The sequence below is a fragment of the Sapajus apella genome, unplaced genomic scaffold (genome assembly GCF_009761245.1).
Source record: "Sapajus apella isolate SASKATOON/1434 unplaced genomic scaffold, GSC_monkey_1.0 scaffold2, whole genome shotgun sequence".
NCBI lineage: Eukaryota > Metazoa > Chordata > Mammalia > Primates > Cebidae > Sapajus > Sapajus apella.
Genome location: NW_022436942.1, coordinates 30108015 through 30123797, shown reverse-complemented (window position 1 = coordinate 30123797; position 15783 = coordinate 30108015). Strand labels below are relative to the sequence as shown.

Genomic DNA, 15783 nt, shown 5'->3' with positions numbered 1-15783 from the left:
AACTCCGTCTCAAATAAAAAAAAAAAAAAAAAAAGCCCACGTTAAATCTCTGCTAACATCTGTTTATTCATATTCCAATAGCTGTAACGTGATCAAATGGCAATGCTTACTTAGTTCCAGGGAAGACTGAGAGAAATGTAGTCTCTATCTAGATGGCCATATTACTCACATAAGAAAGAAGCAAAGGATGGATATTTTTTGGACTATTGAAAGTTTCTCCCACAATAAGTGTACTCAGATTTCTTTTCTCAGTGAGCTTAAATATTCTATAAGTGTGAAGAAAACTGTTAATTGTAATACAAGCAACAAGTATGAAATAAGAATTGTAGGAAATGCTTATATTTCAGGAAAGCTTAAATATGATAGAACTATTTATAATTTCAGCAGCAGATAGGACATCCAGGAATAGAAGCCCAACTAGGTATTGAAACTATGGGTATAGATAATGGAGGAAATTTCTTAGAAAAGTGGCATCAGAATATCCAAAAAATAGAACTTTTCAAAGTACACCCACTTCTTTCCACCAGAAGTCTCTGAAAGGCCTTCATACCACAAGGTGTATGCTATTTTTGGGGGATCATGAAGCAGAGAAAGAAAGATGGAGACTAACCTAAATCCTTCAGAAGTCTTAAAGCCCCTCAAGAAAGGGTAATTCTCCTTATTAGATATATCTACCTCTCTCATTGAATAGGGTCTTTGATATTGTTTCTGCTTCTTCCCTCTTCCAGGGTGCTTTTCAGGAAACAATGATCATTTTTTGGCAATTAATCAGAAAAAGAGTGGAAAGCCGGTATTTGTTTACCACCATTCACAAGACATTGAAAAGAGCCTGGATATAGCCCCACAAAAAATCTATAGACATAGCTACCATTCCTCTTCCGAAGCTCAAGTAAGCAAACGCCACCAGATTGTCAATTCAGCGTTTCCTAGACCTGCATATGACCCGTCTCTCAATCTGCTGGCCATGGATGGTCAAGATCTTGAAGTGGAAAATCTTCCAATCCCAGCAGCAAATGTAATTGTGGTGGTAAGTAGCATGTTAAACTGATGCTGAGGCTGATGTTGATGCTTTCCTGTCATTGATGCTTGAAAAAAGAAAAACACTAATTGTGAATAGTTATCAGTGAATCCCAGTGGTTATGTACCACAACACTTATTCTGCGGCACTTCTAATTTGTTACTTGACTATTGTCTGTTTACTTCCTCTTAAGTAATCTGAAAACTTGTGTATATCCTCTGCTCATAGCAGAATGCATGATACATGGTAGATGCTTAATAAATATTTGAATAAAAGATTACTTTAGGAAGGTCTTATAATTATAGTTAATGATATCCTATCCTATACTGACCCTCCTGCCTTCTGTGAGAATCTGTTTTAAGCAGATAAGCCTTAGTCTCAACCTGTGTAAATAAATAGCACTTACTGAAGACTCTCTGGTCACTTGACTCAAATTACAGTAAATGAGATGACTGAGAGGGAGAGGTGTAGTAGAGGGTGAGTAGTTTTCTGTCACTGGAGCAAATAAAATGAGTGGGGAGTAAGTGATAGATGATATTCCTGATATTACTGAATAAGCACCATTCTTTATTAATCAAAGTGATGAAACGATCCCATTGCTTATGTTCTTAAATTTCCCTTGCTTGTATAACCCAGGTAAGAGGTTCCCAAATTGTGGTGGCATCATACTTTAAACACATGCTGAGGTTGGCACCCTATTTGGACTACGTATAGTCACTCTCTGGTTTAGCATCATCGTAGGAGGGTCCACACTAAAACTACAAATCAGTAGCTAAATGGTTGTTCTTGCATTTCTGTTCCAAAATATAATCAAATGAGTTGATTTGTGAGGCCAAGATAATTCAATGAAACCATGTTTGCATTTTGGCAACTTCTCTATGCAACAAATGTCATTAAATTTAACAAGTTTGTTTTTCTTTTCTTTATTTTTTTGACCTACTACATATAGTGTATTTTACTTAGTACTGAGAATCAAAGTTGCATTCATCAATGTTTTCAACTAACATACATTGATTATTTATTATGATCTAGTTTCCCCTTGGGATTCTGGAAATAGAGACAAATGAAATACAGTCTCTTCTTTTGCTTGGAAAATGTCTGGAGGAAATATCAATAATTCAATAAAAATCATAAGCTGAGAACACAAGATGAACTCTTGTTAAGAGAAAATATGTGGGTCACTTGGCATCCTGAAATACTTGAACAAGTTTTCTGCATTACATGAGTAGCAGATGTTCTGAAGGTGAAAGTCATGTACTCTGTCTATTCAGTGAAGATAAATGATGATAATGATGTCTCTGTATCTGGAGATGCTCACGTTAATGCTAGGGCTCATGGGAGATACTATATCTAGTGACCATCATATACCCATAGTTATCAACTCTTAGTCACTGTGAATTACGGTTCAAGAGGCTTGTTCTATCTTGTAATGTCATGTACTGTCTAGTTAATTTAATATTATGGACAATAAAAGGCATCGATGAGGAATTCTGACAGGTCATTTTACTTTATTTGTGGTTTGGAGATTCATGAAGAAGCTGTGCTTTTTCTTTTGGGTGATAATTACATAGAGGCAATAGGCAATTTTGGTGCATTAGCTTTCCCTAGCCTCATTTGATCTAGCCTCTAACGGTGCTGTGGCTTTGGTAGCTGGCAAAGCCAATTGCCAGTCCTAATGTTTCCTATAATCCACTTAGATTACTTATGCACATAATGACTTAGCAGCAAAACCGGGGAGGCAGGGTTATTTTTTAATAATGTTTAGCTTCCTCAAAAAGCAAAGGGGTGATACAATTAAATATCAGCTGATTTGAAGATTAATTCTATGCAGAAAAATGGATATGTGGATGAGGCATACAGGCAGCAAGGGTTATTTTCTGGGGCAGCATAATGACTTTAATGGATTAATCGATGCGTGTTTTTGCATCTCATTTGTTCATGTGTATAAACATATATATCAATGCAGACCTTCTTGTTTGAGGGATATTGTAGTGGTACTAAGAATTATTTTGTGGCTTAATTTATACCCAAATAGACCATGTTAATGACTATCAATATCTTGAACTGGAGAAATTATAGGCTTTTTTTTTTTTCATCCAGGGTAAAAAGCCACACTCAACCTCTAAAATTTATATGTAACTTCTAAGACTTCCTAGCTCAGAAGGATCAAGCATTGCTCCTCCAATATTTGTTTTTCTATCTTGTTTCAGCTACCATTGACAATGAGTTTTAGAATGCTACATCTAACGAAGACATGACAGTTACGTGTCTCTCCTCCCTTCCTGATTCCCAGTTGCTGCCGCAAAGCATTTCATAAGAGCACTTGTCCACAAATGAATTTTTTCCTCTTTCTTCTTTTTATTAGTAATCAGGAAAATTTATAGGTTATTTATTATGAGGAGAGTATAGCACAATTAGATTTATCCCAAAGAATGCTAATTATGTTCCAGAAACTCAATTAAGAAGCTGTTACTAGGATTTCTGTGCAAGTACAATGTAGAGAGGATATAAATGCCCCAAGGTCAGTGCTATGGTAAGAGGAAAAGCATATAGCTTCAGATGAAAGTATGCTATAAAATCCATAGCTCTTGTCACTGGATCCTCAGGGTATTTGTTAAGCCACAAGGCTGCAACACCAGGAAGGAGGGAACTTAGAGGTACAAGTGAAAGTGGTGAAATGCAAGCAACTACAGGCCATTTCAGTTCAGCATAGGCTGCTGAATGAAGAATGTTCTAGCCTGGCCAAAATCTGAGCAAACTAGGGACTAGTAAGATTTGGGAACATAAGGGGTGGTTTTTGACATCAGTGAAAGGGCTTGGAAATGGGAAGATTGTGACCAGTCTGTGAGATGGACTTGTGGGAATAAAAATAAAGGAAAAAAGATGAAGGAGAAAAAGGAGGAAGAGAAGGAAAGGAAGCAAGGAAAGAAGGGGAAAAGAAGGGAGGGAAAAGGAAGGAGAGGATACAATGGCAGTTCTTAGGGAAGTGGGAAGCATTCTGTGAGCATATAGGAAGATTGTGGTGAGTTTCCAGGGGCTTGCGATTCTCTCGTTGAGATCCTAGAATCCTGAAACTTCTTGTTTTGCTCACGACTCACCCAGATCAACACACAGACATTCTATTGTTTCGGTGATACAGGACATTCTTTGCAAATACTTTTATCTGGTATTTGACTTAGAAAACTATTAAAGCCAAAACCTTGTGATATCTATGGGTTTTAATTTCATTCTAAACTTGGGTTTATGGCATACCTCAACTTTGTTCTGCTGTTGACTACATTTTGAGATTGATCTTACAGGTAAAGTGATAATCTTAAACATTATTTGAAGGGCTTGAAAGTCCAGCTTTCTCATTGCTTTGCCACAGTAAAGAAATTTTAGGGCCGGGCGCAGTGGCTCATGCCTGTAATCCCAGCACTTTGGGAGGCCGAGGCGGGTGGATCACAAGGTCAAGAGATCGAGACCATCCTGGTCAACATGGTGAAACCCCGTCTCTACTAAAAATACAAAAAATCAGCTGGGCATGGTGGCGCGTGCCTGTAATCCCAGTGACTCAGGAGGCTGAGGCAGGAGAATTGCCTGAACCCAGGAGGCGGAGGTTGTGGTGAGCCGAGATTGCGCCATTGCACTCCAGCCTGGGTAACAAGAGCGAAACTCCGTCTCAAAAAAAAAAAAAAAAAAAGAAATTTTGTAGCATTTGCTGTGTTGTGTGATGTGGATAAATAATTGTTGGAGTGATATGGATAAATAATTGTTGGACACTTTCTAAATAGACAAATTGGTTTAATTATAATTTTATATTTGTGTAGCAGCAGATGACCCAAAGGATTGGCTTCATCTATGTACATATCTATAAAATTCAACCAAGTCATGGAAGATGTATTGGTGAGGAATATTTAGTTGCAAATGATAAATTCAACAGATATTGGAGAAAATTTATTGGCTCAAATACCAACACTTTGATAGTATATTTAGCTTTAGATATAGTTCAATCAGCATTTAATATTTTTCCTGGCATACGAGAAAGTTAGGATCCCTGGGATATGTCTAGAAATTCAGACTGTTTGCCAATGAGGACTGTGCTTTAGTAGTTGTGACCCCAAAAAGTCTCAAATTTGTGAAAAAACATGGTAGCCTATATACTTCTTGGTGGTAATTGTTTATATAGTAGGGACAATTGGTGCTGTGTTAAGCTGTGGAGAAGCAGATATCTAGGCTTATTCTTGAGCTAAGTGACTTGCTTATGGTAGGCAAACTCCTAGAAAGCATGGTTCAAACACAGACTTTGGGAAATTTTTTGAATTAGTATGTGTTAAGGGCATATGGGATTATTAAAATAGCAAATATAATACCAAATCCAAAGTAATAAATTGGTAAAAGGCACAAGTCTACTATAAGGTGAGGTATGACTCAGATACGCTTCAATATAGTCCCAGAACACCTGTCCCAAATTCCTAGGTGGGATGCATATGAAGCCTTAAGAGAATAAATCTGATTTTAAAAGTTGCAATACAAGGAGGTTGGTTAAACAAACTACTGAAAATGCATGCATGCAAATTTACAAATGGAAAAGGAGAAATCATAGAGCAATCTGAGTCCATATGAGAAATTAGAGAGTGATAAGTGAGGCATCACAAGTGAGTGGAAAAGATTATTGACCACTTGAAATTGGCACAATTGAATAGCTTTTTGACCGAAAAAGAATCGTGATAGTGATAAGTAAATTATATTTTTGTTAGGTATAAAACATTGATAGCAGGCTAAGAACTATGCAAGTATTATCTCATATAATTGTTATAGCAAGCCTATGGCAACAACAAAATCATTATCTCTGTTTGAGTCTTGGCTTTTCTTTCCCTCATGAACTATTGAAACATGCTGCTAACTAGTCACTGTACCCACTCTTCCATTTTTGTTGTAGTGACCTGCAGAAAGTTTGAATCAGATCATATCACACCACACACAGACACACACACACACACACACACACACACACACACACACACACACACATTCACAACCGCCTTCTCATTGCCACTGAACTAAAATTCAAACATTTTCCCATAGCCTACATCCTACATCACCTGGGATCCAAGATTCCCAGAACTCTTGCCTAAGGATTCTAATTCCATAGTTCTGGGATGGATCCCAGGAATCGATGCATTCAGCAAGCATTCTGGAGGATGCTTGAATTTTCAGAGGTTTGAGAAGCATAGAACACAATAGGCCTACCTCTGTGTCTTTGAGCCCATCTCCCACCACATCACCTTTTTCTGACTGCTTGCAAACTGCTCTGACCTTCTCTCTACCTCAGGACAGTGAGCCTATTCTGCCTAGAATTTTACCCTTGTTATTCTTGTTATTCTACCTAGAATAACACAATTCCTGCAAATCTTTTGTCTAGCACATAATGAAGGGTCATTAATGATTTTTAAATTAATAAATGTCGAATAACAGAATGCAGTTGTTTTGGACACTGAGATGATGAATGATTTTTTATTGCATTCTTTGACTTCAACCTGCTGTGAATTTCCTACTTTTTTCTACACGTTATTTTTTTTTTATTATTTTTATTTATTTATTTTTTGGCAGAATCTTGCTCTGTTGCCCAGGCTGCAGGGTGGTGGCGCAATCTAGGCTCACTGCAACCTTCACCTCCTGGGTACAAGCAATTCTCCTGCCTCAGCCTCCCAAGTAGCTGGGACTACAGTCGCGCATCACCATGCCAGGCTAATTTTTTTGTATTTTTGGTAGAGACAGGGTTTTGCCATGTTGGCTGGCTGGTCTCAAACTCCTGACCTCGAGTGATCCCGCCTCGGCTTCCCAGAGTGCCTGGATTACGGGCATGAGCCACTGTGCCTGGCTCCTACTTAAATTTTTAACAGACAGCTTGGATAGTTTTAAGGAAGAAATTTCAAAAGTAGAAATGTGAAACCAAAAAGAAAATAAACATTGGGAACATATGACATCACTGAAAGGAGGAGGGAGCTATCTTAGACCTAGCCAGCGTGACACTCTGTTTAAAACTACAGCCTCCATAGACATTTATGTCTACCTGCCTGCATTATTTTTCTTTGTAGTGCTTATGGAGTGCCCCTAGCTGTTACCTTTTATGTCTCTTTCTTCCCCAATCATAAGGTATGTTCCACAAGATTGGGATTTTTCTGTTTTGTCCCTGCTGTATTTCCAGTGACCACAATAGTATAAGGGCTCAAAACTCTTTATCTAATGAAAGAATGAGTTGATGCCAAAAGAAACACAATTCAAAAGCTTGTATTTAAATAAACAGTGCATCTCATTATCAAGAAAACATGTTTGAGCACACAATTTTAACACTTAATTACCTATTATCATGTGATCTCGTGTTACATTTTCTCCCCCCCACCTAGAGTGGAAATTCTGTGAAAAAATATACTTGTTTTGTATCTATAACCTTTCAATAGCAAATGCAAAATAGCTAGTCAGTGAATACTGATGATTGCTTAATATATTTCCAGGAGTCAAAATCATTTGACTTGACTTAAAGGATCCACAATAGCCATTTCACAAATATTAATAAAAAATAAAATATAGTGTCCAATTAAATTTTATTTTTAAGAAAGTCTAGAAAAAGAAATTCAATGGTCTACTCTAGGAGTTTGGTTGAACTTTTGTTCTTCTCTTAACATATTGTTAATGCTTCCTATTCAATTATAAGATCATCTTATATAATCACCTTCTTATATAATCACCAGACTTGCACTGTGAAAAGCTTCATGCTTAGATTTCCCCAGCTATTACTGTCTCCTTGCAAAATAGTCTTGAAGTAGAAATTCCGTTCTTGAGCTTGGCATCCTGACAGTCATAAGTGTCACCATCTGTTGCTTTTCACCATTTCTAGCTATTAAAGCAGCAAGGAGGATGCTGCAATGCACTCTGGAAATGCTAGAGGCTAAGCCTCAGCCATGTCTGCGTGACGTTAGGACCTTGGACCACTCAGTGCATCTGCTTGTTTGGGATCATACACACTCAGTATTAGGATGACTCAAGCCTTAAGATAGCTAGTTTAATTGATTATCATTACTAAAGATAGGCCTTGCTTTCCAGGTGCAATGAATTGTCAGGAAAGAATTTAGTAATATTTTTGTTCTGATTCTAAAAATTATGCATTTTCATAGAGTTGTAGAATATTTAGAAAACTTAGATAAAGAAAAAGGAAAATAAAAACATCCTTAACTGTTAGAGAACCAAGGTAATCTTACTCTCTGTATATATTCTTTTCTGTTTACAGGTGTGCATATACTTTTATAAAAGTATGAAATCTGCATATATGTACTTTGCAATTTTTTACTTAGTTTATATGTTTATATTATGGATGGCTTTCTGAGTCATTAAATATCTTTGTATAGCATCATGTTTAACAGCTGCTAAAAATTTAACAGCTGCTAAAAATTTTGTATAGTAACTTTCAGTTTTATATATTGTCTTATATTCCCAGTACAGTCATTGATTTAAGGCCACTGATCCTGAGAAGGGGAAGTACATGATGGCTATATCAAATATAGTATTATTTTCTTTTCTCTCCCTTTTTTTTGGGGGGGGGGGGTGGAGACAGAGTCTTGCTCTGTCGCCAGGCTGGAGTGCAGTGACGCGATCCCAGCTCACTGCAACTTCTGTTTTCCGTTTTCAAGCAATTCTCCTGCCTCACTCAGCCTCCTGAGTAGCTGGGACAACAGGCACGCACCATCACACCCGGCTAATTTTTTGTACTTTTAGTAGAGATGTTGGCCAGGATGGTCTCAATCTCTTGACCTCGTGATCCACCCACCTCGGCCTTGCAGAGTGTTGGGATTACAGGTGTGAGCCACCGCGCCAGGGCAGTATTATTTTCTTAGCAATTGCACAATTAATATTACTGAGAGAATTTGGTGAGCTTATCTCAGAGAAAGCTACTTTCTTTATAAATTCTTCATATAATTGTAATATAGATCTATTTATTTTTTTCATTTGGGCAAATTATGTATGCTTCATAGGTCTTAGACCTTAAATCTTAAGTAAGGTGAATTATTTAAAATAGCCAAAGAAGTAAACAGAACAAAAAAAAAGACAATGTTCTGATTAGGAGATACAAAACATTCTATTTTAGGGCTTTTCTTTGAGGAAGAAAGGCAGTGTTGTTCCTTTTTACGTTGGAGCCTGAAAAACCTTTTTTAATCCAAAATTTCCACAATAATGTCAAAAAGTATGATCTGCAGATAAATGAAAATAATAGGAGCAAATATTGACTTGGAGCTTTCAGTTCTCTCTAAAATTCCCTTTTGTTTTACAGTTAGGAACTGTTCTCTCGTGTGCCTTTTGTTAATGACTTTGTCCCCTTTCCTTCTTTCCTTGTGTATTTACCTGTAATCATAAATGCCTGTAAATCAAGCTTACTGTCTTGTTACTACTCAATAGTTCACTTAAAAATCTCACTGCTAATGGCTGATTATACTGGACTTTCTGGGCATTTGGCCCTGCCCGTCTGTGATGGGATTGGCACCACTTAGCAAAATGCTTTAGTTTTCTCACTATGATCCCTGTGACTCAGGTGGTAGAAACAACGTGTTTCTTTCTCTTGCTTTAGGAAAAATGAGAGCTACAAGTCCCTAGAAGGTTCTCTCTGAGCAAATTGATGAAGCTTAACTCACAGTGCTAGTCTACAACTGGAATGTGAGTCTAGAGTTCAGACAGGCCATGGCCAAACCTTTAGACCTGGGAGATATGCACAGACCCAAGCATGGCAGTTAACACTGTGTGAGTGGGTGAGAGAATGCAGACAGAGGGAAATCATAGAATAGAATAGGCTATCACTGGGCAGAGGCGGAAAGAGGACCAACACAGAGAATAGATGGAAATGTGGGGACTCATTACATAAATTCTTGAAGTCTTGACCACTCAAAAATTTTCAGCCAAATATTAGTTTTTCATAACAATTAAAGTCTGCTTCTTAACTAACCATTTCATTTGTTTCCTGGGAGGGTAAAGACCCAGTCTGGCTGTGACATTATTGTGACATTTGAAATAAAACCCAGTATTTTAATAAAGTAACATGGTTTCTACTGACATGAAAAAGAAAAAACTCAAAAAATGAAAGGCACATGGCTTTTCATTTAACTTAATATAGTCCTTGGCACACAACAGTTCTTAAATACTTGAACCAAAAAGAAATTATCTGCAGGTTACAGGAGAGATTTGAGAAAGAATGTGAAAAAGTTATCAAAATAAATCAAGGCCCTAGCTTCAGCTGGGTGAAGGTATTGTTATTGTTAAGATATTATCCACACTCAGGTAATCAGCTGGCTTACCAGAAAAGTGGTAAGAGTGGGGAAAACACTGAACATAGTTAAAAATAGCTACAGCATAATAGTGTTTGTGGCTCAAATCCTTGCTCTGTCCCCTCTAATTTGTATGTGACTTTTGTGATTTATTAAGTCTTTGTTTCATTATCGTGTTTTTTTTTGAGATGGAGTTTTGCTCTTGTTGCCTGGGCTGGAGTGCAATGGCACAGTCTTGGCTCACTGCAACCTCTGCTTCCTAGGTTCAAGCAATTCTCCTTCCTTGGCCTCCCAAGTGGCTGGGTTTACGGGTACCCACCACCACAGCCAGCTAATTCTTGTATTTTTAGTAGAGACAGGTTTCACTATGTTGGCCAGGCTGGTCTCAAACTCAAATCAGCCTTGGCCTCCCAAAGTGTTGGAATTACAGGCATAAGCCACCATGCCCAGCTTTCATTGTCTTTTAAATGGGAGGATTAAAATTACCAACTTCATAGAGGTATATAGATTAAATAATAAAACACATCTAGAACTCTTAAATGGTGCCTAGTGCATAGTAAGCACTTAATAAATAGTAACTATAGGGATAGAAATGTTATTGCTATTTTTTAGGCAAAGTGCAGATCAAAGTAACTCATTAATATACCTGGTACTCAAACCAGCAGCAGATTAAGTGAGAATCTGGAACTTATATAGACTTGAGGATATGAAGCCTCTTTGGGTCAGTGTTGGCAACAAGTGATGTAAGTCTAAATATTAGAAAATGCCTATCAAGGAAGACCAGCAATAGGTTTCAGATAAATATTTGGGCAAATTAAAAAAGTGTTTCTTGGCCAGGCATGGTGGTTCACGCCTGTAATCCCAGCACTTTGGGAGGCCAAGGTGGGTGGATCACAAAGTCAGGAGTTCAAGACCAACCTGTCCCAAGTTGCTGGAACCCCGACTCTACTGAAAATACAAAGCCGGGTGTGGTGGCAGATGCCTGTAATCCCAGCTACCCGGGAGGCTGAGCAGGGAATTGTTTAAACCCAGGAGGCGGAGATTGCAGTGAGCTGAGATTGCACCACTGCACTCTGGCCTGGGTGACAGAGTGAGACTCTGTCTCAAAAAAAAAAAAAAAGTGAGTCTTACTGAATCATCATATTCCAAGTCACTATGGGAGAATAAAGTTTTTATACATAGATGTAATCACAGAGGCAAACTCTTGGGTCTCACTGGACTGACCTCCTTGACTCTTATTTCTTGTTCCTCCCTTTTCTCCCAAGTGTTTAATACGATAAGACACATAAACATTGTTTGTGGGTCTCCTGGTGGTGGTGTAGCCTAGAGTATTCTTGGTGTCCCATAACCTCCGGGAACCCAGGGGGTGGACAGCAGTCACGGCAGTAACTTAGGATATAGTTTCTGACCATCACTCCTCCTATTTATCGTAGCTAGTGATGGGGTGGAAAGAATCTTGGAATCGGCAATAACAAGTAAAGGCATAGATCCAAAAGGAAATACTTCCAGGGCTAGGCCAGTGTAAATATTTAATGGCAAAGCTTCTAGATTTGGAGATCTCTTCATTTTCTCTTGTGCAGGATTAGATTTCAGTTGCTTGTTGAAGTTTGGAAAGAAAGATGTTGATATAGGAGATTCAGTGGTCCAGCCACGGGGTGACAGAATAAAAACCTTTAACAAGGTTGAAGAAGATTGGTAATAGTTATTGGTATGAAACTAAACAACAAATCCAGCAGCATGACACAAAGACTGTGTCACAATAGTGTCACAACAATCACCCAATACATTAGAAGAGAAAACAAATAAAGGAAATGTTTGTCTCCACCCTCTGACTAATTAAAAAGAAAATATCTTTTCCTTATGCTCTTTATAAGAGAGCTATTTCAAATATATTTGCTGCTTCTCACTGTTGAATCTATTCATTGTGTCAGAATGACTTCAGAAATACAAATATGTACATTGTCACCATAGCTATTTATTATTGTCCTTTCATAAGATTGGTCAGAATCTTCTACTTAAGACATTTTCTAAAGTTTGTTTTTGAAGGATGAAAATATAATCCAGCCAGTATTCATATCTCAAGTTGTTTTTTTCCTTACCTAGATGACATATTTGGACCATTTGACTCTAGCGAAGTCAAGAGAACATCACCAATTTTAGATTTCTTTCTGTTTGGCCTACATTTTCACATGGTTTAGACTTTCTACTGAAACAAGAAGTTAGCAACAAACAGCTTCCAGTAAAAAGATCCAATTTTGAGGGGGTAGGCCGAATGTTCACAAACAGTTTCTACAATTGTGGGAAGTGGTGTGTGTGTGAGATATGTTTGCCCTCCTCTATGAAAATGATAGTCAGGTAATGCAAATTCCAAGAAATCCTGAAGGACTTAGAGAATACTGAGAATACTATGTTTTAGGATGACCAGAGTGAGGAATCTGTCTTATTGCTAAGATTCCTTGATTACAATCATTAACATCATCCAATCAGTTATTCTCAATATCTTGGGATTCTGTATGTGCTTGTGTATCTATAGTTGAACAAATCCCCTAATTATTTCACGTTCCCATTGCTGACCTAGTGAAGCTGCATTATTTAAGAATTTGTTTATTTTTCCTGCCTGAGAACATGGCAACTAGAATTAGGGTTTTTAACCTGAAGAAGTACATGTTATTTCTATGTGCTTTGAGCCATCAAGTTGATTTCTGTTTCTTTTTTGAAGCCGATCTGCTTTTAAATAGGAAATTTTAGGCAGCATATAGAAAAATCTCCTTGAATGGGCTGCTAGGCAAATTCTTTGGATATGGGCTTTAAAATATCGGCAACCATTATTTATGGGAAAATGAATTTTAAAATTTGTCATGCATTGCAAGTGATGATGCCATCTATATATGAAGTATAACTTTTAAAACAAAAATCAAATTGATAAAATCAAGTCCATGCCAAGCTGGCTTTTAAAAAAAAAAGTCAAGTTAAGGAAACAATACGTTCTAATAGGAGCATAAATAAGTCATGGAGACTTGAGAATTTATAAGTAATACCTGTAAGGAACTAGGAATAAGTAAGGACAATAGGCTTCTTAGATGTGTAAAAGTTTCCAGTGGACACTGAATTCCTGCTCCCTGAAACATTCATTCATTCAAAAAAAATACTGAATTTATCCTGAATCCTAGGCAGTACAAAGACTAGGGATACAATAGTGAACAAGATAAACAAGATCATTGTTGCAGCTGTGTAGTTTATATTCTAATGGAATAAAAACAACAGAACAAGTAAACAAATGAACATGACAATTTCAGATGGTGCCAAGTGAAATAGAGAAAACAAAACAAAGCCATGTGGCAGGGAGAAAATAGTGGGGACTACCTTATATTGGATACTGAATGATTCCATTGGATATTCACAGACACTTAGGAGTAAATTAAGGTATACTTGGAAGCTGTGTGGTAGAAGAATAACTTTGGAGTTAGCAGAACTGTGTTAGGATTCCAAATTAGGCATTTACAAATTGTGTTTCCTTCAATGACTTAGTTACCATCTTGTGTTTCGATTTCCTTGTTTATTAAAAAAAAAAAAAGTGATACAATAATAATACCTATCCTATGGAATTATGGAGATTGAATGAGATAAGGCATTAAAAGCACTTAGCATTATGATTGAAACATACTAAGATCCTTATAAAAATTGACTGTTATTGGCAGTATATGGAACAATGGAAAATGTATCTTTCTGGCCTCAGTACCAAAAAATCTTGTATTTCTCCTAAGCTGTTGGTTGGCTGGTGATTATACCTTTTAAACACTGAGAATTATTATTTTCTTTCCTTTGACTACTGAAATGTTGTGCAAAATTGTGGTTTACCTCTAACAAATACAGAGACCTTTACTGAGTGCCTTATTTATTTTGTGAACTAACCTCATTCTTGGCCCGATGTTTTCTTTTCTTCACTCATATTCCCTGTAATTTAATTTTTTTATTTCCTTTTTATTCAATTATATTTTGTATTATGAATGTTTTTGTAAGCTGCCACAAATCTTTTCTGTAACATGTTCTATCTAAACAAATAGTCACTATAACAAAATAGCAATCAGTGTGGACAAGTTAAGTCTGAATACTACACAGCAAGAACTCCCCTTACAGGGAGAAATTGTTTATCCATTAAGTATGGAAAAAAACAAGACTATATTTCCCAAGATAGAATTACAATATACATAATGATCTGTTTGACTCATTGCTCAGCAGGCCCCAACATCAGTCCAATCTTAATGCTGGGGACCAATTCTGCTTCCTAATGTGAGCAGCTTGAGGCAGTGGTAACAGAATGGTTTTGGAAGTAGACATGCCAGGTTCATGTGCCTGTTCTACTATGGACTGCCTTTGAGATCACAGGAAAAATCAACATTTCTGAGTCTTTGTTTCTTCATTTTTTTTAAATTATACTTTAAGTTCTGGGGTACATGTGCAGAATGTGCAGGTTTGTTATACAGGTATACATGTGACATGGTGGTTTGCTGCAGCCATCAACCTCTCATCTCCATTAGATATTTCTCCTAATGCTATCCATCCCCCTGCCCCCATCCCCCAACAGGCCCCGTTGTGTGATGTTCTATTCCCTATGTCCATGTGTTTTCATTGTTCAACTCCCACCTATGAACATACAATGTTTAGTTTTCTGTTCTTGTGTTAGTTTGCTGAGAATGGTGGTTTCCATCTTCATACATGTCCTTGCAAAGGGCATGAACTCATCCTTTTTGATGGCTATATAGTATTCCATGGTGTATATGTGCCATATTTTCTTTGTCCAGTCTATCATTGATGGGCATTTGGGTTAGTTACAAGTCTTCACTATTGTGAATAGTGCTGCAATAAATATACGTGTGCATGTGTCTTTATAGTAAAGTGATTTACAATCCTTTGGGTATATACCCAGTAAGGGGATTGCTGGGTCAAATGGTATTACTAGTTCTAGATCCATGAGGAATTGCCACACTGTCTTCCACAATTGTTGAACTAATTTATGCTCCCACGAACAGTGTAAAAGCATTCCTATTTCTCCACATCCTCTTCAGCATCTGTTGTTTCCTGACGTTTTAATGAACGCCATTGCAACTGATATGAGATGGTATCTCATTGTGGTTTTGATTTGCATTTCTCTAATGAGCAGTGATGATGAGCATTTTTTCATATGTTTGTTGGCTGCATAAATGTCTTCTTTTGAGAAGTGTCTTCATATCCTTTGCCCACCTTTTGATATTTTTTTTTCTTCTTGTAAATTTAATTTGTTTGTAGATTCTAGATATTAGCCCTTTGTCAGATGGATGGATTGCAAAAGTTTTCTCCCATTCTGTAGGTTGCCTGTTCACTCTGATGATAGTTTCTTTTGCTGTGCAGAAGCTGTTTAGTTTAATTAGATTCTATTTGTCAATTTTGGCTTTTGTAACCATTGATTTTGGTGTTTTAGGCAAACCTGACAAA

General features: G+C 37.2%; 1 protein-coding gene across 1 annotated transcript in view; it reads left to right on the top strand.

The window, feature by feature from the left end:
- Positions 1 to 15783, top strand: part of PTPRR (protein tyrosine phosphatase receptor type R) — a 292025-nt gene that overhangs the window by 30535 nt on the left and 245707 nt on the right. The window contains exon 2 of the mRNA XM_032295668.1: positions 729 to 1027. Within this exon, the coding sequence (XP_032151559.1) occupies positions 729 to 1027 (299 nt within the window). The remainder of the gene's footprint in view (positions 1 to 728; positions 1028 to 15783) is intronic.